Source organism: Drosophila takahashii, chromosome 2R, assembly GCF_030179915.1.
Source record: "Drosophila takahashii strain IR98-3 E-12201 chromosome 2R, DtakHiC1v2, whole genome shotgun sequence".
In the NCBI taxonomy this organism is placed as follows: Eukaryota; Metazoa; Arthropoda; class Insecta; order Diptera; family Drosophilidae; genus Drosophila; species Drosophila takahashii.
In genome coordinates this window covers 43,501,689-43,526,823 of record NC_091679.1, presented here as the reverse complement: position 1 = coordinate 43,526,823, position 25,135 = coordinate 43,501,689, and the positions used below count along the sequence as shown (strand labels likewise).

The 25,135-nt window shown below is 40.4% G+C and overlaps 3 protein-coding genes across 7 annotated transcripts in view; 1 reads left to right on the top strand and 2 right to left on the bottom strand.

Annotated features, from left to right (window-relative positions):
- Prosap (SH3 and multiple ankyrin repeat domains prosap) overlaps positions 1-25,135 on the top strand; it is a 69,329-nt gene that overhangs the window by 28,637 nt on the left and 15,557 nt on the right. For all 5 annotated transcript variants that reach the window (XM_070213711.1, XM_070213712.1, XM_017145187.3 and 2 more), the window contains one exon: positions 5,502-5,985. In XM_070213711.1, coding sequence (XP_070069812.1) covers positions 5,818-5,985 — 168 coding nt within the window. In that variant the 5' untranslated portion in view covers positions 5,502-5,817. The remainder of the gene's footprint in view (positions 1-5,501; positions 5,986-25,135) is intronic.
- Positions 6,098-7,027, bottom strand: LOC108059767 (uncharacterized). The gene is made up of 3 exons (XM_017145192.3): positions 6,761-7,027; positions 6,422-6,545; positions 6,098-6,358 (listed from the first exon to the last, which is right to left on the bottom strand). The coding sequence occupies exons 1-3, from the start codon at positions 7,025-7,027 to the stop codon at positions 6,267-6,269; spliced, it is 483 nt and encodes a 160-aa protein (XP_017000681.1). The 3' UTR covers positions 6,098-6,266.
- On the bottom strand, positions 7,096-7,768 carry LOC108059768 (uncharacterized). The gene is made up of 3 exons (XM_017145193.3): positions 7,480-7,768; positions 7,291-7,426; positions 7,096-7,233 (listed from the first exon to the last, which is right to left on the bottom strand). Exons 1-3 carry the CDS (start codon positions 7,699-7,701, stop codon positions 7,154-7,156), a joined length of 438 nt encoding a protein of 145 aa, XP_017000682.2. The 5' UTR covers positions 7,702-7,768; the 3' UTR covers positions 7,096-7,153.

Genomic DNA, 25,135 nt, shown 5'->3' with positions numbered 1-25,135 from the left:
CCATGGATTTCTTCGAGTGTTTGCAGGATTTTCAACAAATTGTGAAATGCTACGATTTAATTAATCGATCTGTAAGTTATGTTGATTTGCTGTTGGATTTACAATTTGTTAAAAGAAACGCTGCTGGGCGTTAAAGTGATTTTAGTTGGTGGGTTGTGCGAAATGAACACCTGCTAACCAGACGTCAATTGAATTATTTTGCTGTATTTATTTATTAACTCACTTTATCAAAGTTTTTTTAAAGTTTCTTATTTTGATTTTAGCAATTCTGGTGAAGTTTCTCCAAACTTTTCCACCAACTAATTCCCAACTATAATCAAACGAAATTCATCAAATAAATGCCAAAATGTCAATGCTGCCATTTCTCCAATCGACTTTCGTTGCGATTCCCTCCTGATTTATCTGATTCTGATTCCAACTTCGGTTTCCCTCCTCTGGTTTCTGAATTCTGATTTCTGAACAGGAAGTCGATGGTTGGCCAATGGCCACCTAGGTAAGTGGGTTCTGTGGTTTTTGGGTGGCTCGGCTTCAGATGATTCGAAGGTAATTTGTTGCCGGTCCGCGGGCCTAGACAAAGGACTGATTGCCGGACTTGACTGACAGACTGACGGGCAGGGGCAGGGGCTTCAAAGGGTTAAGGTAGTGGCCACACACACACTAATTCTGCCATTGTATTAGCCAATTGCGGTGGCTCTTCCTCGGTTTCTTTTTCCTTGCGATTTTTATTTTTATTCGTACTTTTATTTCAGTTTCAGTTTGTTTGGCCAGCATAATGATGCCACTTGATTGAAAATGAACGTGACTGGAAAACAAGTTTCGGGGTTAAAGTTTTCTTGTTTTGCTTTCCTCTCGGCTGCGGTCTTCTCTCTCCACCGATTCTACTGTTCGAATAAACAGAAAATAGCAAAATAAATTAGCCAGGAGCCTGGTGCTCTCAGCCATGAACTTCTGTGACATGTTTTGCTTCCTCAGCTTTATTTACCAGCCGAGAGGAGGAAAAGCCAGGCGAAATTGCATTTAGCCATATTTAATTAAAGTTTTCGACCCGCCCGCAGTCGTCTTCTTCTCCATTCGGATGCGGTCTGGGCGCCATTTTGTTGCATGTTCCCTAACAGAATTATGTGCGCATTTCCGTTTCCGGCACACGCAAGAATGCACCGAGAGCCGTCAGCGTGGAAAGTGGCGTCTTCGATTTAGCAAGGAAACAGTGGGAGTTTCAGAAAAGGAAATCTTGAATAAAATGAGATTAAATTAAATAAGAAGAATAATTTCATTAATATTAAAATTGTATAATGTTATTATAGATTTCTCTAGTCAAATCGAATTTCTCTTTTCTATTTTTGAATGCCAATCGAATACTTAATCGGTTTTCCCATCAAGTCCCATTTATTCCACTGTCCACAACGCTGGCTGGTGGAAGAATAATAGTTTGCCATTATTAAGTTTTGTGCGGGTGGATTTTGCATTCGTTTCGTTGATGCCGCCGCCGCCTCGCCGATGTTGCTACTGATTTTAGTGCCGTTGCCAAGGCAAATTATTTGCAGCATGCACAACAGAGTGTGCCGTGCCACAATAAGTGGCTAGGCAAGAACCTCTTCCTGGCTCCCCTCCGCCGTCCTTAGCCCATCCGAAATCCCCACAAGATTAAGCCGCAAGCCATTGCAATGACAAAAGTAATTTGCTTTTAAAGCAGCACCAACTGCAGGATCGGGCGAAGGCAATTTAAATATGCATGGGCCATTATGCATAAGCGATGCTGTTGCTCCATCCTCGGATATTTGTGCACAGAGGGAAAATTACAATATTTGTAATAATCTTGATTAAATCTTATAATTCAGAATTGGAATTTTTAGTGTGACCAAGTTGCCAAGTATATACCAAGTGTGGCCATCAATCCAGAAACTAAGACAAAATGCGACCGTTATCGAATGTTTGTCTTAATGAGCAGTTTCTCCCAGTGCACTTATACTTATTGGTGTGTGCCACATGCAACTTCAGTCGCATTTAGTTGCGCATTCGAGCAAACCCAATGGGGCTCTCCACTGACCCACTAAAGTCGCCCGTTCGCTCGGTTCACGGACTCCAGGGACCTGGTGCTGTAACTAATTCCGAGTAAGGCCCATTCGATGTGGCATATTTAAAACTTAATTTACATGGCTGTCCTCTGCCCGCTTAAGCCCTAACCTTTAGCCCCTCCCTCGGTCGCTCGTGCTGACCCCTTCGCTTTCTGGCTCAAAAGCCTTAAACTCTGCCAGCTGCTTCGAACCAGCGGAGCACTTTGTCATTTTCAGTTTGTCACACTTTTGCCCAAATAAAATTTCATCGCCTGTCATAAAGCCTTGAGAGGCAAGTGTCACAAGCACTTAACTCAAGGAGGTGCATGGGCTGAAGGGGGTGGTGCCGAAAGTGGGAGCGAAACGGCACTACAAAGAGCTTGGAAGTGAAGGAGACAGCAGCACTCAAAACTGCTCAAGTGGGCCAGGCCCAAAAAGAAATATGTCGAACGAAATTCGTCATGTGCCCAAAATCAGAAAAAAGTGGTAAGGAAAAGCCGATTTATTTTCTATTTTTTGCCACATTTTCAATTTTTGTAAATCAAAATTGCTGTTAAATAATCATAATAAAAAAGCTGTAATATTATAAGCCTCTCATAAAATTCTCTGCCAAAAATAGACACCTATCTCTTTTTAAGACGGCTTTTCCTTTCATCTTCCAGCCATAAAACAACCTCATCAACACCTTGTCTATCTGCTATTTTTATCCCTTATCGCCTGTATCACTGACTGCAGAACCAATTAATGTTTACCCCAGCCCATAAATATGTTTGCCGCTGTCAACAATTGATTCCCTCATAAAAAGTGAACCATAAAATTACTCCCCGCCCCAAAAAGATAGCACATGCACCTTATGCAATACATGTTTCCTCTGTAAGGCAGGCGAAAAAACTTTTGGCATTAGCTGGCGTATCCAAACCAAATAACTGTCAGGGCTAAGACAATAGAAAGGACAGACAGCAGACACATCCTATATGTACAAAAAAAGGGGCTGGGTAATGGCGATTCAAAGAGGGGAGCACCAAAAGTTGCTACTTTGACAGCCGCAAGACAGCTGTCTGTTCGAAGAAAAAACCCACATTTACGAGGGATGAGGGATAGCGAAAAAAAGAAGCGAAAACATAAATTTTGATTTACCCGCCTGACAGTTGCTCTCTGAATTTCACACGCACCCCACCAAAAAAGCGGCAGAGGTCGGGCTCAATTTTCCTATTAGCTCAAGTGAAAAATCACTAGAGGATGGGGCCCATTTTAGTGACCAGTAAATCAGATAGACCTAACATATGCTGCAGAGTATTTCAAAGGCCCATTACGGGCTAAAGTATGGACCAGTAACTTTTCCAATTAAAAGCGAAATAAACTTTTGCCTCCGGAACTCGCTGGCTGAAATTTCAATTAAAATCATGACTGGCTAAGCTGGGATAGCCAATAAAAACAGAGCCCATCGAATGATATTACCCACCTGCCCGGCGTTTCTTGTCTCTAAATTGAGTTCAAGTTGAATGACTTTGCTGTGGCGACCACGTGGCGTATGCTTAATTATCGCAAATCGCTTCCAATTAAAGTGCCCCAGGCAAATACACAAAATCTAAGCAAACGCCACTTTTGGCTTATCACTTATCACTCTTTTTTTTGCCTCCTCCACAATCACCTTTATTAATTCCAATGCCTTCGCTTATCACAAAAACAGAAGTCTGGCGACGACACTCGACTTGAGGTTTTTGGTTTTCTGCTTTTAAGTTTCAGCTTTTTATTTTCGTTTCGTAGCGTCTTTGTTGATAATTTCACTTGAACAGCTTGGAAATTCGTAGCTTTGATTGACAGTCGAGTGGCGGCCAAGGTAAGCGAGTCACCTGTTTAAACGCAGTTTTCATTTCTCGTATTTACTTTTATTGATATGCGTATTTGTGCTCTTAATTTATGTATTTCGGTGGAGTTTTTTGACCGTGACATATTTTTGTTGTATTTATTTTCGAGCGTAATATTAAAAACGGGGGCACTGAACCAGGGAAAAGTTGACGCATATGTACTTAATTTTACTTTTATAAAGGGAACTTTTGGAAGTGAAAGAGAAGCAGGTGATAATTATAAATTTGTTTACAGTTTAAATATAAATATTAATAGGTAACAAGAATCTTGAGTGATTTAATGATAAAGTAAAATTTATTGCACTGATAAGGAGGAACAACTATTCAAAGCGAAATAAATAAAAGTAAAAAGTTAATTATAACTAGAGGATTTATTACGGTCATTAAGAGATTTTAAACCTTTCTTGGTTGTTTTTTATAAATATTTAGTAATATGTTACACAATTTTGTATATTTAAGATTTATTAAGGATTAAAATGTGGTTTTACCTTTTCATTTGTAGAAGTCTTCCTTTGAAACCCTTGGCTGAAAAGCCTTTCATCTTTCATGTTTCACCCGCAGCACCCACAGCTTTTATCCTCAATTACGATTTATCTTTTCCCGCAAGCGTTTTCCGTTTTACACTAGTTTTCCCCCATTTCCCACCCCCTGCCGCCCCAAAAATGCCACCACTAACTAGTTGAATGCAATCAACACGCTCGCAATTAAATGCGACAAAGTGCAGACTTGCAGATGTGGTTGTTGTTGTTGTAGTTGTTGTTGCCGGTGGGTAACCCGTTCCGCCCACAGTTCCAGTTACCTCAACGTGTCCCGCTCCGCCCCCTTTTTCCACCCCATACAAAAGCGACAACTGTCAGCGGGTCTTTGGCACACATTTACATGCCTGCCGCCCCTTTTTGCCCCGCCTCTCCTTTTCTGTTTAGCGTGTGAATTTAATTTGTGCATAATTGCAGTTGCAACTGCCATTGCAGCCATAAAATGTCAATATCAAATTGTAATCAACAACGAGAAATGTGTTTTCTTTTCACTATGACACTATTTTTTGAGATATTTAGACATGAAAAGGGGCTGGAAAAGCGGGCCAATTGACTGACTGACTGATACGAAGTGCGTAGGAAAACGGCTGTCGAGGATATGAAAAAGTAAACCAATTTAAAAATTAAGTTTAAGTGCGGTGCAAAGTGGTTTTATTTTTGTATCTGGACAACAGGAAAGGGGGCTTAATAGTTTGCCTTCTGCAAATGCGAATAAAATTCTCATGCAAATGAAAGTAGAGAGAAAATGCATGGCTTAATTGGCAAAAGCTTTATTATTCAGTACAACTTATTTTTAATGCCTTTTTTATTAGGAATAATAACACTGGGAAACAGGGTGTATGGTGTATTTGGGATATTAAATTAAGCCAAAACAAACTATATGGGGCTTAGAATATTCCAAGCATTTTTAAAAATAAATTTACCATTATGAAAATATTTCTATTTGGGGCAAACAAATTTCTTAAATATTTTATATTTATTTTGATCTTCAACTGATCTCTCTGGCTATTACTTATCCCCCAACCTAATTTAATTAATTTCAGAACCACCATGCGACTGACTCAACGAAGGCCCCTCAGCGAAATGTCCAAGCGAAACGGATTCCAGCAGCAGAAGGCCATCAAATAGATTGGCAATACAGAAATTAAATAAATTAACCGAAAATCTGCAAAACCCCAGAGAATATACACTTTGAAGTGCCAAAAAAAGAGAGAAAAGCGCTGAAGCTACGAGAACTCCCAGAGGAGAGGGAGAAGGTTCGGTTTTTTTCCATAGACCGAGCGTTAGAAAGCCGCCAAAATTACGACATACCACCCACCCACGCCCAAAGTCAAACAGAACCCGGCCAATACGGACGCCATGTCCGGGCCGGGGGCTTTTGACGATGAGCCACCTCCAGAGCCCCGAGACGGATGGCTACTGGTGCGCATCCACGTGCCGGAGCTGAATGTCTACAAGTGTCTGCAGTTCCCATCGGAGCGGCTCGTCTGGGATGTCAAACAGCAGGTGCTCGCCTCGCTGCCGAAGGTAAGTCGGTCACTGTCATTATCATCAAGCGATTACTATTTAACCATTGCGATCGTCATTATACCGCGGTGTATATAGAGCAGTGCATGTCTCAGGTGCGCTAGAAACTCACTAAACGGGAAGTTAAGATTATTTATTATTATTATTATTAAGAATTTTAAGTTTCTTTTTATTTTCCACATCTATAAATTTTAACAACCTTTTCAAAGGCCTGCATAACGTTCTAAATACTGTAAATACTGCTCGAAGCATCCATTGCACACACTCAAATCTCAGATATTTTAGACATAACCGGTATCCAATTCATCCTCGTAGGCGAAGAGCAGTTCTATGTAGTAGGACCAAACCACAAACCACGCATAGAGCAAAATGACTTTGAAGATAATAAAGAGATTAGTTATGGAGACAGTAGATCTGAATATGATATGATACCCACACATTGTGATGACTGTCAGGATAATAATGACAGTGTTGAAGGTATAGACGGTCAAGGCGAAAATGTGAACAATTATCCAGACGGGCGCGAATCCCAGAAAGGGTATAAAGAGCATCTCGTTGTTCTGAAAGGAAGTGGGATACAAGGGTTGGTAAAACAATCGAAAGCACTATCGATACTATCGATAATAATCTTAATAGTGACCATTATCGACAGCGAAAACTATCAATTGTGCCCACTATCGATGTATGTTTTTATTTGATATATTAAAGATTCTTTAATAGGATATACTTATAAAGCACAAAAATATCTTATTATTAGAGTGTTTGTACTACTTACATTATGCACTCCCATGCATAGCATGGCTGAAGCAATTACTCCGAAGAAGGAAAAGACCATGGTGGCCTTGAGGGCCGCCACTGCTGGGAAGACAGACTTCTGGTACTCCGACGGGAAAATGCACTCCATCATGAACCCAGTGCCGATGGTAATGTACAGGAACCAGGTCAGGAAGATGCATCCGAAGAGCAGGACTCCAAAGCGCAGCGAATAGCAGAAGCAGCATTTGGTCAAGATCTGCTTGAGATATCTGCAGCGACAAGCCATTTTGATACGAAACTGCTCTACTAATTTAAAACAAAAATTTCTATATTATCTTGGAAGACTTTCATTCCCTTTACTATTAGATTTCTATTAAAACTATGTATGTATTGACAAAATAGGAGATGTTGACTAGATTGAATCATCAGACTCCACACTGCTGAGATATTTGTAAAATGCATACACTATCAGCAGGGAGTAGACAAGACCAACTATGGGAATTTTGAATATGATCTGTTAATATTCCAAATAATAAAACAAGTACCCACCTATTATAATAGCCTGAACGCTGATCATAATCGGTGCAGGTTTCTGCCTTGCCAGCTGGATAATGGCCAATGTAATGTACAGGGCGAGTATGAATACATATATGATCAACCAGAGAAGGACATAACCACGCTTGCGCTAAATTAAAAACGTTATAAATAAGAGGTATCTAGAAAGTAGAAGACTCTTACCTGGGAAGCCGCGTAGATCAGAAGTATGGAGCTCAGGGTTCCAAACACCAGGATCGGACACAATATGACGGGGGCCCACCATTTGTCTCCCGTGTTCCTAATAAATACCGAATCACCCTTATGGGTTATCAGCTCCCCAACGTGGAAGCCCGTGAAGATCCCTCCAATGATCATGCAACCCACGCTTAAAGGCAAGAAAAAACAGCACTTCTTTAAGAACATGCCGCTGAATAAGTAGGACTTTTAGGTGAAAATTTATATATTTATCAGTTTTTACATGAATTTTGACCGAGACTCTAGAAGGCAAAGATCAGTTGATCTGGGTTTTTTTAAAGTAAAGTATTTTTTAATCCATTTTAACCAATTTCGTTTGACCCACACACAAAAAAGCTATTACAGCGGAATCGCAATGCAATTCCTCACCAGATGTTGTTGATTGAAATTTAATCCAGCCAAAGGCTGCCACGTGCCGCCCTTACAACATAAAACCGACCACGCCCCTGCCCTCGAATGGCTGCCAAATGCCCTCGTGAAGTTTCAATTTTTTGAAGTTCAATGCAATTTTCCGGCAACTGCAGTGTTCAGAGTCGTGCACTCAGTCTGAAATCGTGACGCTGCAGATCCAAAGATATTTGACAATTGAATGGCAGTCTGTCTGTCAAGAGGAAGGAATAAAGAAAAAAACAGAGCTAGAAGGAAGGTTAGATTTTCAATGATTTGGGAGCTTTAAACGGATTGGTAATGAAACAATTAGGGAATAACTAAGAAGAAACTATTTAAATGTATAATTTATTCACCTTAATTTCACTGTAATTTTCAGTTATTAATTATGTAATTTCCATAAATTACTTAAGAGAAAAAGAGGCCTCAACTACCCTGTTCCTTTGTGCTAATGAACACCAAACAATGGGTCAATCCATTGTGTACATTTAATAACAATTTGTTAAGCAAATTGCTGTCGAAACATTGTCAAACGCAAATCCAATGCGGGGGCCGCGCCCATTTCAATATTGAAACCGCAGAATTGCAAACGGAAATTCGGTGCGAAAACGAAACCGAACCCAAAATCCAAACTGAACCCGAACTCTCGAATCGATTCGAACTGAACTGCGCTGAACCGAACACAATGACCTCCAGCTAATTGCATGGCCCGGTCTTTCGGTCTCTCGTGCCGGTTCCGTTTTCGATTTGGTCAATTCCAATTCTCCAACCCGGCAAGTGACAGAAGTTGCCTTGTTTTTGGTATTTTCGGAAGGGGGCGGCGACTATTGCGGGAGGGGGCGTGGCTGCTCTGGTTGTAGTGTCAGTTTTGAGCTTAGTAAATTATGTTGTAAACTCTGATCTGGTGTGGGAAACAAATGCTGTTTTAACTCTATATCGGGTGTTTTTGGTTTGAATTGGCAGGTTCTGAATCCTAAAGCGACTGCTGCACTGCTTATTACTTTTTATTGAATAGTTCGATTTAAAAATATTAAGTTTAAGAACTTTAAAACCCTTTTCAAAGTAAGTCCATCCCTCATAGAAATTCCCAAGAGTTACCTCTTCCACCTGCTAAAGCTTCTAAAAGTATAAAGCATATCAGGTTGTCGACACATTTCCTGCTTCCATAGTCGTATATCAATCAGCGAACTGGCCGCATATCTTATCGCCGGTTTTCTCTGGCGACCGAACGTCGAACCCTATAAACGCACCACCCATATATAGCCCGATCATAAAGAATACGATTCATGCTATCATCGCACAAATATTTGCAGACCAATTGAGGTCTTTCTTCTGCATGGCTTTTCGCGCAACCTTTTGAGAGCCTTCTTCTTCGATAACTGAAGAACTGAGGACGGGTTGTGTAAATCCCGAAGAGTGAGACAAACGTGAGTGGCAGTTGGCAGTAATTTCACATTTTATCGGTCGTCGGCCAACTGATAACTTCCATAAAGGTATTATTAGATCTGGTCTGGAATTCGCTTTCGATGACCGATCTGCGTTATTCATTCCGAGCTTCAATTAAACTTCACACCATCCATCAATCAGTCAATCCGTCTGTCAATCAGTCAGTCACTCAGCCAATATGTCGCTGCTCCAGTTTGCTGCTGTGTGTGGGCCTCGCTGGCATCTCAACTTCCGCCTGCTAATCAAATCGAAATTGAAGCTTTTCTGATCTGTATTCGCTTTTGTATTTTTAGTTGTATTTTTTGCTTCAATTTCTGGGTGGGCGTTACTTACCGGTTTTGAGCCCAAGTCTAAGTCGTTTTGCTTGTAATGCTCTTTGTTTGGCCCGAAGTTCAGCTCGGTTAATAAACAACTTTGGCTCGTGGCGATAAGAAACGAGTAAGGAGAGCTTAGCCGCATATGGATTTCTTGGTGGCTCTATTTTGGCCTAAGGTAGCAATGGAAAAGACGTGTAGGGAACATTTTTAATGGAATTACGATAAGGGTTGAAGCTTATTGGAAATATTTGAATGCTTTCATAATTATAAGAAATAACTTGAACTATTTATGGCTCCTTACTTTAGTTCTACCTTCATTATTTAGCTGACTCAACGGAAAAGCGACACCTAGTGGCAAAAACTTAAATTGCTTATACCTTTTTAATAAATAGTCCGTTTTGAAAATTTAAAAAATGTTTAGAGAAGTGGAAAATAACTTGCAATATTTATGGCTCCGTACTTTAGTTTTACCTTTATTATTCAGCTGATTCAACTGTTACTCAACTTAAAACAAAGTTTGTTTTAAATTTCATTTGCAAAACTTTGTTGCAACTAAAACTTGAACTTAGTTGGCTAAAGTGCAAGCAAATTCCGACCATAAATCAGCCAAAGACCAGAGCTTCACTTCAAAGGGGATTTCTAATCGAATGCTCTTAACTTTCCAACAAGGATGGACAGACGAGTAGACAAGATAACCTAAAGTGCAGGAGAAAAAAAGGCTTTCAGTCAAGTGTGTAAATGTAGTCAGCTCAGCGAAATCGTATGTGTGTTTGCCAAAGAAAGATATTCCCTTAAAAGCCCCTAATTAACGACCAGCGCAACTTTAATCAATTGAACCCATTTCTGCGCCAAGTAAACAGAATAAATCTTGAACTCAAATTGCCCAGAAACCAACAATGGCAATTAGGCTTAGTTAATGGGCAATGGCTCAATTAAGCCGAGTTAATGTGTAGTTTCAAATGACATGCAGAGAGTTGACTGGTTACATTTTGGGTGGAATTACTGTGAAAACTTTGGCGCTGCCTAGAAAATTTACAAAATGTTTCTAAGCACTTGTATGTCTCTATATAAAGCCCCTTGTACTCCTTCTTCGCCCATCCAATCTCTAGACGCTCGTTAGATTTAATGACGCCGCATAGTTTGCGCACGCACGACATCATTTCAGCGACTTTCTGTAGCCCCCACCCCACACCCTCCATTTTGCCATTCAGCTTAAGTGGCATAGAGACCCAGTTGCAGGACCCATCTGCGTCCATATCTGCGGGGTCTTGTGTCTCTCCATTGAACCGTTAATTTGGGTGAGAACTTTACTAGGGGCCCCTCGCCATCGCCATCGCATTATTCATTCTGGCCGCCTAGCAAAACGCCAGAATGTCACATACTTTTGTGGATAATTTCATTCCCTTCGGAGGGAAGAAGGAAATCGCTTCCTTTACTGCGGAGGAGCTGAAACCATTGTTCGCAGCAATAAAGATGCTGCCGATACAGAGGGAGAGCTCCGTGCACTCGATTGTATAAGTAGTCCTCGCCTGAGATTGAATTCTCTAGTAGGAGGTGGCAAAAGAAGCTGGGAACAATGAAGTGGTAAAGTTTTATAACCATTTGATGGCGCAGGAAACAATGTGTATTCGTTTTATGGCATGGAAAAGGTCACGTCACATATAAATATTCGACAATCCCTCTCGCGGTATGCAAATATCATGTATCATGCTTTAATTCAGCCACCATAAAGTGTACAAAAAATAAACTTAAATTAAATGAAATGAAATTCATAAAAAAAACAAGAAAAGAGTTTTATGACATTTGGCTTGCCCACGCGGGCTTACATTGCGTATGCGTGATATGTAAAATATATGTTGGCTAAACATGTAAATGCCATCCATATATATATATATGTAAATTTACATGCATAAACCGAGAACATTGTAATGCGGCATGACAGGACCACTACAACATCCACCATTACGAAGCAACAAGATTCCTCGTTATTAATTAAAATGTTTTGTTTTCATTAATTTCGCTGCTGCTCCTGGCGCTTTTTTTATTTAATTAAATACAAATTAAAAATTTAAACGTGAAATGAAATAAACAAATTCTGACAACACTGGATGAACAACAACAAATGGACACGCTGCGTATACGCAATCTGACCTGCTGCATTGGAATCGATAAACAAATAAATACTGATTGAATTTACACGCCGCAATATTTGACTCGCATCTGATCCGATTTTCCTGTGCTGCCGACGGCGATACTTTCATCTTTTGGCCATCGCTGCGAATAATTGGCACAGGTGGCCTTTTGGTTTAAGGTGGGTGGCTGGTCTATAATACAACCATTAATACTTCCCCATATGCAGAGATAATTCCATGAATAATGTATTGCCGCAGCACTTAAGGGAATGTTTAATTGTCTGAAAAGGCAGAAATTACAGCAAAATATTAATTGACAAAATTTAATTGGTTGGTATAAAGAACTTTAAATTGTACAAGAAATTATACAAGAATTAAATATAATTATTTTATTTATTAAAGCCAGGGTATTTTGATCTTCGATTTCTGTCTGGCATTCTCCTCTCTGGCTGCAATAAATATTTATTAATTTTTAAGTTTAAGTTTAATTTTAATTGACACGAAACCCGCAGCGATTGTCGGTCGAACGCCTACGCAAATATTTGGTTGCAAGTTGCAACACTCGTTTCTCGCTGTTTTTTCTGTTTTTCCCGTAGCGAGACAACGAGGCAACTTCACTTCCAACTACTACGAAATGTGTCAAGTACAGCAAACAGTTACAGATTTATGGCTGGGAGTCGGAGGATGGAGAGGAGGCCCCTCTAACGCCTGCTACACGCGACCAGGAACTGTTTTTCCATATACATATACCCACTATAGTACACCTCGATCCCCCTGGGACTGCCAACTCCTCCCTTGTAATTCAATTAAAATGCAAAAAAAGGAAAAAGGCGCTTCGGGCATTCGCAAATGGAGCAAGAAACGAGATAATAAATAGGGACGAGGGGGAAGGCTTTAGCTTCAAATGGATATGTATCCATGACCACTGTGAGTGGTTTCTTTTTCCCTATTTTTTTTCCTTGCCTGCGGACAGTTCTCGATAACATTATCGTGAACAGACTGTGACCACAAAATATTTTCAACAAAATTTCTGACATTTTATCGGCAGGCAAACAAATAATTTACAAACTTCCAAAGCAGCAGCAGCAAAAAAGCCAAATATTTCGGTGAAACTTTTTGATTGTTTGTTTTATTTTTATTTCCATGCGAATCCGGGCATCTCGCTCATAATAACCCATTTATTATGCTGTTTTTCGGATGGTTGTTAATTTTTTGAGGACATAAAGGGGACAAAAACACGGCTTTGTTTCTTTGTTAATTTTTTTTATATGTCTGTATTATTTGGCTAACAATTTAACGGTTCAACCAACTTAAATATATACACTGAGTAGCAACAGACAAATCGAATTGTATAAGTCGCCCTCCAAACGACCTTGACTGTGAAATTATATGTGTTTCAGTGCTTTAATCGCTTCATGTATCAATGAAAGTTGCATAAAGCGAGGTAATTGAGTTGAACAATAATAGCGGTACAACAAAAAAACCATGGGGGAGTGCTACAGTTCAGACAAAAGCAAAAAGTAATTGTGGTGATTTGATGTGAGCGAAAAAAAATGTATATAGAGTAACCCCAAGTGGCAGTGAAATTGTCAGCAAATAAAAGGCAGAAATAATTGCAGAAAGTAAACAAAAACGTTAGTTACAGTGGCTCTAAAACTGTGACTTTTAAATGCGTCACGAACTCGATATCAGATCAATACCTACACTTGAAATAATAGCTATTAAATTTATTATTACCATTAATCTTAAATATGCATTTGAGTTGGCGTTTTAAATTTGATTATACGTTGCACTCTTTTACAGGTTTAGTTTCGTTTACCATAATCTTATGCTAAACCAATTAATTGATTGGAAAACAAAAAGTGCAATAAAGTTAGCAAACACTTTTAGTAAAATGCTGCACTTTGTGATAGTTTATAAACCCCTTAAAAAATTCGCAAAATAAAAAGGTCTGCTTCCAAAATAAAATATAAATGAAATAATGGCCATAAACAAACAATCGAGGTGACGAACTACAGCTCTTAACAGTGCGGAAAGTTGAAAGCATTTTTAAGCGCGCTCAAGTGTTGCCGGCAAATTGAACGACGCAGGTTCAATTCCAAAAACCCACAAAAAAAACTCGCATAAATGTAATTTCCTCTTTATGTGTGTGTGCCATTCTGTTTGAGCTGCCCTCTAACTAAATTTTTAATGGCTCTTTTATGTTGTTTTACTTTATTTGGTTCTCTCTCTTTTTTTTGGTTTTTGCAAATTTAAATTTGATGTTGGTTTTGGGTTGCTTTTCAATTTCCGACGCCCCAACGCCGAACAATGAAGCACTTCCGGTGGCTGAGTGTATATATATATGTGGCTGTAGATTATGTTCATTAGTTTGCGTCAATTTGTTTTAAAACGCCGTATGTGAATGTAGAATGTAGAGTGTTTACATGAATTGGGCACTGAAGCGGGTGGTAAACCCTCGAACAGCCTCCATAACGGATATAATAATTATGATGATCTGACATTTTGGGGGAGGGTGGCTGAAATACCAGCATTATTGTTGTGAAGGCCCCATATTACTAACGATTAGCCATTATTGAGCAAACCGAACTTATTCTTTTTCCTTTTTTTTTTTTTTTTCTTTGCAGGTAAGAAACCCGTATACCGTATGCCAGATCGAAGTCGAAGTGTTCGAGTATCTCAATCTCGCACTTCACCATTTATGGTGTACTTAAATCACAGCTCAATTGGTGCGAATCCAGTCGAGTTGGGTTTAGTTGAGGAGAAGGTGCCTGAGTTCCTCGGCAGCTCATGTCCAAATGCAGACTCAGCCGTTAAAAAGAATAGCTAAACACAGAGGAAAAAGATTAAGTATTTGGTACTATAGAACTTATTAGAATTTGTAGGAAATTATATACAAGAGGTGAGGAGATGTAGATACTACTGAAATATTTACAGGAACTTAATTCCATATTAAAATATTAATTTTTATTTCTCTTTATCGAGCTGCAAAGACTATTAAAATTCAGGTGTTATAGGTCTTACTTTGTTCTCAGTGCATGCATAACTGTGCCAAAGGCACCGAGTGTAAGTAAGAAGAATGTATGTATGAAAGTGTGTGTGGACCAGGTTGAATGCCCCAGCCCCACCACCGCTGCCACGCCTCTTTCTTTTACTGAACCCCCTACCTCCTCCCATCGCTTATCTGGAACCACTTGAGCTATTTTAACGTACTGCCAAAGCGACAGGGGCGGCGGAGAGGGGGGTTCGTAAGTAAGGCCTGCTGCCTCCCATCTCTTTGGCAGCAAATATGCTGGCAATTTAGTGGGCGTGGTTCGGCCCTAGTTGAAACTAACGCCACGGAAAAGAACTTTTGACGCCAGCAAAATGCTCGCAGCAAAAATGTAGTCAAACTCAAGAGCAGAGGCAGAATGGCAGAATGGGGATCGCAGTGAATATCTCGAGTTCATTGCTTGTAAAATTGACTTTGGCCAAAGGAGCCAAAGGCGGAGAAGAAGAAAACAGAAAACACAGCCTGCAAGTCAAACTCAAACAAGCCGCAGATATTTCGATACAATTTTCCAAACAGTTTGCCGTTGCCTGCTCTTTTTTTTGCGGTATCCAAGGCAAGACATTCCCTTTAGGTTGTAGACTTTTTGGGTATATTCAATTCTGAATTTTGAAAGGATTTTAGCAATAAAATGATAGATAAATAGATAAAATAAATAAAAATTATAATATTAAATGGTGACCAACATTTGAAATATGAATTTACCCAGTAATTATTTGTATATTCTATTCTATATTTTGAAAATAATTCAATCATGGTTCAAGGAAATACATTTTTCGGAAATTATGTCAAGCTTTATACCACAAAATAATTAAATAAACATAAATAATTATATTATATGGAGAACAACATTTTTTAGAAAGGGTAATACTTAGTCTCAGCCTTCAAGTTCACTTTATCTCCCTATTGGATTTTTCTTGCGGTATCTGCCTGGCTTTTTCTCCTACCTTTCCTTTTGCTGGCTTCGCTCTGCGGCAATTTCTGTTTTCTCGCAGTTTTTCCGCCTCATTTGCCATAGACACCAAATGTCCTTCAGCATTGGCTTTCCAGCTTTTCCAGCCTGCCAGCAGTTATCTTTTTGGATACGAGAGCGGCTGGCCAAAATTAAAGTAGCAAAAACTCGTTTCTGATACGGCGCACGTGCAGCATCGTCAGTTGCGACTTGCAAGTTCCTACCTCCGAGTTGCAACTGGCAAAGTCTCCAATTGCAATTTTGCAGAAGGCAGAGTGCAGAATACAAAGGGGCGCGGTTGCGAAGGGGAGGGGGAAAAGCAGGCAAAGTGAGCCGAAAAAAGAAAAAGATTTCCCATTTGCCTGCTCGTTGGTGGCATAATTCGCGCGCCAGGCGACGCCCCAAAACATACAGAGGGGTTTGCCTACACGTAAAAATAAGTATAGTACCATGTCTTTTAAGAAAAAACTTCAAAGTTTGAATGAGACAATACTAGAAAATCCAAGCTTAATAATCCGTTTCTTTAGAGACATCCCAAATACTATTCTAAAGGAATTTGGATTTCTTAAAAATATATAATTTCTATATTTTGATTTCAAATATTTGGCTAAAGTTCTTTGTGTGCTTGAAATACCAAAGAATTTTAATAGATTGGTTTAAGATTTCATAAATTCATTTTCTTTGGTGTAGATGTGTCCCCTTCTCTGAGGGGAACTGCCTATCGATTTACGAGCTGTGAGATTTCGTGCCTAGCAATTGGCAGCATTTTTCCAGCACTTCGGCTTGTTTGTTGTGGCCCCAGACTCCACACTCCAAACACTTGGCTGTGGGTCTGTAATCCTGGGTGGATTCGATGGCCAGCTGATTGTCGCTCGAGTCGCTGGCCACATGTTTATGGCCCCAGCCCAATCGCGAAATGTTCCCTAATTACAAGTGCCACATTGCCGACCGACCGAAGTTGACCCAAAAAAAGGGGAGCTCGCATTCCCAAGCATACGGCTCCATTTCCAGGTGAAACAAATTCATCATTAGATGCAATTTGTGTCGCGTTCACCTCTAAAGAAATCACTGAGCCGTAAATAAAGGGCCACGAGACCGCACGAGACCACTCCAGAGATTGATTTAAAGCCAAGATCCAAGAGTCCCAGAGTGGGCAGTCGGATTGGGGACGAGAATGGAGGCGGGAATCCAAGAACGATGGGGGCCAAGACTTCCAGAGCACGTTCCGTTGTCAAATATGGCTGCGGTCAGTTTTTCCAGCGGCCAAGAAAAAGTTTTTTCTACTATTTTTGCTATGGCAGCTGCAACTTTAGCAACTTTAGCGCTCCATGGCTGCATAAATTTTGCGCATTCGAGTTGCTCTTACCATTTGTGGGCACCCTTTTGCCTCCGTTTACCGTTAAGTTGCTGCCACTAGAAAAAGCCCCGCAAAAATTCAGATTGAGACAATCCGCCTCACAGAACACAGAACCCAAAACACAAAGGAACATGGCTTGGGCCCTGCTGTACCATTCGGGGGAAAATCTGTCTGGAAAAGCTAAGAAAATACACAAAAATCCTAATCGTTGACCAGCTGTTTTTGGGCAATTTTCACACTTGGCCAGCAGCTGGATTTTATCAGTCATTCAGTTTTTTGTATGCTTTGTATGAGCCTAAAAATATTTATACCTTTTGCCGTTTTTTTTTTGTTTTTGTGCTCACACCTGAAACTGCAGTTGCAGTTGCAGTTGCATTTTTCTGGGAATTTAAAGCTCTTTTTGCGGTTTTGTTTATGAACTGCTGCGATATGAAGTGAGTTTCCATTTGCCACATGCCACATGCTCGGCGTTAATTGCCCTGCTAAAAGATTGCGCACGCTGCGTATACTTAATTGCTTCTGCTCAAAGGCGAAGTGGTATAACAAACTAGATCAATGCTCTATTTGTATAGCGTTAGGTTTTTAACAATAAAATATGTAATCATAATATATCTATTTTATAGGGAATCAATCTTAATAATAATATAAGGGCATGTTGTATTTATTTATCTAACAATTATGAAATGCTCATAACTTTATTTCCATTAAATTACATCTTATTCTTGTTGTTGCATTATTGTGTTATTAAATAAGGAACTAAAAATTATATTACCCATTATAATCCCCAACTGCAAATACGACACCAATGCAAAGGTCTCGCTTGTCTTGAACTGATCTACTCTGATCGGCTTTTGATCATTCGATGCCGCCGTGAAGGGCCCAGCAGCCCCCAAGCTGTCACCCGAGGTTGATTTCAGCCGGCGGACATCGCCCAGCCACTCAGCTAATGGCTGTTTATATATATCTGTATCTCAGTACCCCTGATGCGCTTTCTTTCCTCTGGCGTTTGGCTGCCAGTTGCCAGTTGACCGATGGCAGTCTATTTGGGTCACAATAAGCTGCCAGCACTGAGCGGCATCAGTCAGTCAGCGGCGCTGGAGTCTCTGGCAATTGTTGGAGTGTTGGAGTGCACTGAGACGGAAGTTTGTTTGGCAACTTGTTTGCAGTTAGCCGTTGTCCGCTCGGTGTTGCATTGATTGGGCAAATGGCTGCCAGCATGGCCAGCGGTCTTTTTTTTCTAGTCCCCGAGCATCGCCAGAATAACGGGTCAACTTGGTTTAGATATGTAAAGGATGTTCAAATAAAAAGGGAAGTGCAAAGTGTATACAGAAAACAGAAGCGAATTTTTATACATATATGCTGATGATAAAATTGGTACCCCCATATTAAAGTAAAGTTTAAGGTTTCGTTTCTTGAATTAATATAATGTTGCAGACATTTTTCCGGAAAATCCCATATAATAATATACTTTTAGTAGTACGATACCATTAGTAGTCGTAATAATTTTACCCTAATGTCGTATAAAAACGCATGAAATGTTCTTTCATGCACGAAAACTATTGTTACATTTGAACACAACATTTTAATGAAAATTCCTTACCCAAATAAATCGAATTTTCCAAGGTTTGTCAACACGGAGAACCTTTGCTTTTGGAAAACCAAAAGCGAATTCCTTGAGGATTTCGCTTTTCCTATTTACGCAGTGAAATGTATAATTTTCATTAGCTTTTTTCAAGGGTGGCTTCCTTTTTGGTTTGGTTTTTCGCCCCCAAAAGCAAACAAATTGGGTGGGTTTTTCCCATGGCTCTGCAAATGCTCCTTGCACAGTTGGCCATAATTAATTTAATGGGCGAAATTACTCTGCTTATGCATGACCGAGAACGGTAAAGGTTTGCTTTGGCTCCAGTAATCCGAAGAACAGAACTCCACTCGCTGACATAAATAAGCCAAGAAAGAAAGTGGCCAGAACAAATGAGGGAATGGCTTTGGCTTTGGCTCGGCTTCCAGTGGCGATGCAACCGATGGATCGGATCCATTGATCCGCCTCGATCGAATGGATCGAACGGATCGATCGGCTAAGTACGGTTAAGCATGGAGCACGTTTGGCATCGAATCGATTAGCAATTCGAGTGTTCAGCAAATGGTCAGTGAAAGAATCGTCGTCGGACACGTCGCGCATGTCTCTCCAACTCCCGATCATTGGCATCATTATCGTCATTATGGTGCCCCGTGTCGTGTATCGTTTAGTGGCGCACTTTATTGTTCTACATTGTCCAGTGGGGAATGACTTTGACATAGAAATGGAAATGGTTATAATGGTGTGGGGCTCTCTTTCAACCTTTCACTGGCTAATTCTGCTGGCCAGCGAGGCAATATCCTTTCCTTCCTGCCGCCTGTGACCAGATGCCAATGCACTTTCGTCCAGCTGGAAAAGCGCTTTAGGTGGGGGATTTTCCTTGCTGCCAGATATTTTCTGACATTTTAGCAGCCACAGTGGTTGGAATTTTTCTTTTCTATGTGTTTCTTAACTGAGGGTGGCTTTTCTGTGTCAAAAATAAAGGTAAACTATTATTATATTCTTTAAATAGCTGAAGAAACTGCTGTGGAGTTTAGGAAAATCTGTCTTCAAGTAGGAATTTATTTTAAAACTAGATTACTTAAATTATGGCCCGAAATAGAACCCCAATCTTTTTCCCTAAAACTAACCAAGTGTATCCTGGCTTCGTCTTGGTTTTTATTTGCATGCCCGTTTATTTATATTTTGTTTTGTTTGTTTGCCATGCAGCCGCATGTTTTCCCCTTCACCGCCCTTCGTGAGGATGAATATGAAAATGCTGAAAGCATTTCCACCGTTCTTTAACCCCAAAACGAAAAAATACCTCGGAAGACCCTGTACACTTGGACCTCCACCTCTCATCTCTTGGAAATTTTGTCGCATGTTTCGCTTGGATCCAAGCCTAGACGTTTTGAGATGGGGATTTCTCCTTTCTAGTCTCCAGTCTCCGGCACAAAAAAAGGGAGCTCTTCTTAGGCAGTCATAATCGCCAGACACGTATGAATATATATATCGCATATATCCGTACATACTTAGATGGATATGCATGTTGCTGGGCTTGTGTTTTTGTTTTTAATGTCTGCCTTGGCTTGTTCTTGTTTGTTGGTTTGTTTGTTTGCTTGTCGGCTGTAGTCGCTGTTGTCTGGGGTCTTGTGTCTATGTAAATATTGATTTTCCCTTCTGCTGCAGCCGGAGTTGGAAATTTGTTTAGGCTAACTGCATTAGTTTGGGAGAAATTGAACGTAAAATGATATTCCTGGCAAAGGGGGAAGAAGTCGTAGGTTAATCGTAGGTTAAGGTTAGGTTATAGGAACATATATTTACAATTCTGCTATGGGAAACATTTTTTTTAGAGAATAACCAAGATTATTAAAGTAAAAATTCAGAGAAACTCTCAAAACTTCAATGAAACTTAGCACAAGCAGAGAACTTTAAGTGCGATGCTTTGGTGAATTCCTGCTTCCATTCCACTTCCTGTCAAACTGTGCGGCCAAGCTGGGGGGTTCTTTTGGCCAGGCCAAACATTTTCCAACATTTTCCGCACTTGGCCCGCCAGATGGGATGGAAAATATCTTGCCAACATAACATGGTTCCTCTGTCAGGCTGCCTGGCTCTTAAGCTCGCTTTTTGGACGGACTGCCGCATTCCGTGCAACATTGTCAACGGTTAATCTCTGAAAGGTCTCCTTTCTCTTCCTCCAGGTGGCGTTCCTTCGTTCTTTCGTTCCGCTCCTGGCATTTTGCAGATAGCAGCTTTATTGCAAATGCCTGTCACCTGCATTCGCAAGTTTTATGTTGCTCTTACCCCCTCTCCGCGTTTTTGCATCATCATCATCATGATGAGCTTGTCCACATTCACATCAGCATCCTTTAGACTGCCACTACATTCCTGCAAATTCTCGTATTTTTTGTTTTTCTTTTTTTTACAGTTTTAGTTCACCTTTCGACGCTTGCTGTCAATGTCCTTTTGTCCCTAGATAGCAGTCCCTTCTCCCAACTGTTTGTCCAAATGCATCTGGGTGTAAAAAATATGAATGGCTGGATGGGCGTTGCACCGCCGCTCCGGCCACGCCCCCCGGTGGGCAAATAAATTTCATGTCGGCGAATGCAAGTTCAATGCACTTGACTCTGATAAATGTTCGGTGGGTTGGATTCAATGGGATGGGGCGATGGGGCGATGAGGAGGCCTCAAAAGAAGTCTTCAGCATCAACACTTTCTTCCACGCCTCAGCGAGAACTTTTCGCCTCAGTTACCCAGTTTCACTTGGAAAAACTTAGTTTATATCAAGAATTTTTCCAAAAATATTCTACTTTACAAAAATTATATTTTTAGTTTCAATAAAAATTGGACAATTTTAATATTATCTTCAAAGGTCTCAAAATATAATTTTTTTTTTTATATTCTAACCTTTGTAAGTACAAAGTGTACCACATTTTCCCTGTGTGCATTTGGCAAAGCTGGCAAAGAACCGATTCTGATGATGCTGTAGGTGGGCATGACAAGACAAACATCTGGGACGGACACCTAAAAGGAGGCAACCAGCAGAAGCGGCAGCTCACAGCTTTTGCCCACGAAAATCTAGCCAAACGAAACTAGTTTCGGAGCAGAGTTTCCTGCACTCCGGTTTCCTCCTCCTGCAACCCTGACTGTATATATCTCGATGATAACCAAACTGGGGAACTAGAAGATGCAGAGCAAACCTAAGGGTTCCAGGCAGCCCAGCAAATGGGTTGCTTCCCGGGATGAGTCGGCTTGTAAACTTTCTGTTGCTGAATGGCTTTGACTTTGACTTTGAAGCGGCTCGAATGGCTGCAGGCGGAAGACACGTCATTGACCTTATGGCGGGTAAAAAAGTGGAGCCATCCGATCTGTTCAGAGAAAAAAAATCCCACTTAAAATGTCTATACAGAAAGTAGCTAAAATAAATAGTAAAATACTATAAAAATAAAAATGTAATCCTAAGAAAAGTTTTTCCTTAAGTTATGAACTTCTTAATTTTTTCCTCTGTGCAAAAGACAAATGCAATGATTCAGTTATGAACAAACCAGGTATTGAGTTCACAAACAAACGTGATAAATTGAACTGCGCCCCGAAATGCAATCAACTTGAAATTAATTACCGCAATCCGTTCTCAATGCACGCATAAATTAATAAGCTCCGAATTAACCAAGTGTCACATAAGATGTATGTATGAGGGGGGGAGGGAAAGGTGGGAAGGATTACCGATCTGTAAGGGCAAACAAACCGAACTCGAAACCATCCCAAGTTCAGCGCCGCAAAATTACCAAACACTCGAGAACTCGGGCGATAGGAATGCGAATGTCGAACAGAAAGCGCGGCTGAAAACCAGTTTTAAGAACGCATCTCCTCCTTGAAGCACTGAGAGAAATAAATAGAAATTTTAACGTTAAACATATTGTGAATTAAGGTAAGAAAAGAGAGATTTATAGAGTGAATGTAATATTATGAAGCTTATGATGTATTTGCCTCGTCTTAAATATCACTCAAAAATGTTGTACAAAAAAAATAAATGTATTTTAAGGACATTTTTAATTTTTTTTCAGAAAAGCTATTTAGAAGCTATTTTTTCGCCAATGTAAAATATAAAAAGTTTAAATATTGCCATTTTTAAAAATTTTTGAAAATGTTAGCATGTATAAACTATAGTTCTCAGTGTACTTTTCAAGTTTGCGATGGTCGGGCGGCATTGTTCGAGGCTCCAAACTGCGATTCAAAGTGGCTCTGCGGTTAACCACAGGCATCCCGTCTTCGCCGCCTTCTGCGCTGCTCCCTTTCGGCAAACGAGCTAAATTTATAAGATGATGTGACCAAGTCCAAGTCCAGGTCCAGGTCCAAGTCCAGACCCAGACCCAGAATACAGAGAGTACAGAACCCAGGTCTCCTTGTTTCTGTGTGTGCGAGTTGGCAGATTACATAAATTGATGTTGAAGCCTCTTGGGCTGCAACTTGAGAAGACCAGACATCAGCGGAATTGGAGAATCTTCCACAACAAAGAGCCCAGAACGGGCCAAAGATGCAAGCACAATGGCAAGGGAAGCGCCGAATGTCTCGTAAAAACAGAGGGTACTTTGAATTTAGGATTGGGTCGAAACAATTGGAGACGAGCGTGTTTTTTGTAGGAGCTAATGGGCAGAAAGTTGGCAAATGATTCACAAAGTCTGACGCAGCTAATGTGCTCTAGAAAACTCATATTTGCCCAGCAAATGGATCGTTTGTTTAATATTGGCGCATGTGGGTAAATATTTGGTTAAAAAAGCGAAACAGAGCCAAGGTGGCTTTCAACTGGAAACTAGAACTCTCCACTGGAATTCAGGAGAAAATAATTCCAAAGCAGTTGTGAACGAGTAAATATTTGCTTAGTAATTTCAAACCATTAAATGCGGATTAATTGGAAGTATTTGCTGGGAATTTCTCAAGTTTGCCCCATGGTGCAGAATATTTTTTCTGGTTATTCCCTTTTTCTGCTGCTTCCGTTATCACTTTGCTGCTTTGTCAACTCATTTGGCTCAGATCTTTGGTTATTCGATACCTTTTGAGTGGGAGTTGTGGGCACCAATGGCTGCCAAACTGTGCATTTGCATTGCCGAAATGCCAAACCAAAGCAAAAACAAATGCCTAATATCAAAAGAGATAAAAAATTTGCTGACACTAATGAGACCATAAATGTATGGAGCCCAAGTTTCCCAAGTGGAAGGGGCAAAAACTCCAAAAACTCTGAAAACCAAAACAAATCCAAGCCGTGACTTTAGTGGCGAACTAAAAACTTCAGGCTGCAAACTTCCAACTAGTTGCGACTTTAATTGCGGCAATAGAACGAGATTAAAGCTACACGGGAAAAATTATACATATTTTCGTATTTCCAAGATTTAAAAAATATTTTCTATGGTTTTTAGGCTAATTATACCTATACTTAGAAGTACATAGAGTTGGAAATAGGTTAAAATATTACTGAAACCATAGGTATTGATCCAAAAATATATTATAGAAATATTTAAAAAATAGTTATCATTATTTTTTGTATTAAATAACTTGTAAATTATCTAATAGCAGAGTAATATTTTCCGATTTCTTTCCTCAACTATATTACATACTACTTTTTATGCATTCCGAACTTTAGTTTAAACTTTAAAAACTGAGAAAATCAAATCGCCATTTTCCGTGTAGAAAAACAACAGATGGTCGGCGACCCACTTCCATGCTTGGAGGCTGTCCAGTCCATCGGACTGGCTATTTACTTTTTGCTGGCACTGTTTACGCTTACCTGCCGCCGCTATTTCCCTCTCGTTTTGCTTTCAATCAACAAGAAGACAATTGCAGCGAATGCAGCAACAAATGTACAGCGAAACAGCAACAGCAACTACTGTTTGACAATTTATCAATAATGTCTTTTGTTGCTGCTCGAGTCGCCCGGGGGGCCATTCGGGTATTTCTTATTGGAACAGGAAGTCGCTTGTTTGCTGGCAGCAAGTGCACAGCTCATTGCACGTCGCATTGACATTTACTTGGGTTCTCGCATCTGAGGCTGACACTCACTCACTGCTTGGTGCTCTAGTGGCTCTCCAACTGTGCGACTAAGTGGTATTCATGCAGATTGAAAATTGCAGCTAAATTGAATTGACCCTGTAGTTCGCCGGGACTGGTCCCGAACTAGCGAAATCGCCATACACCGGGGGCTTGGGACTAACTCCCGTTCATACCACCCGCAATGTAAATTTCTATCCACTTTTACCACGGCATGTCCTAGGCGGTGGTCATATGGCGAAGTTCTGCATTACCTTTCGCCACAAAAGGGACCGATAGGTGGTCCCATATTATACCCCTTTTCGCCACAAAAGGGGCCACCTATCGGACCATCTATCGGACCACCTATCGGTCCCTTTTGTGGC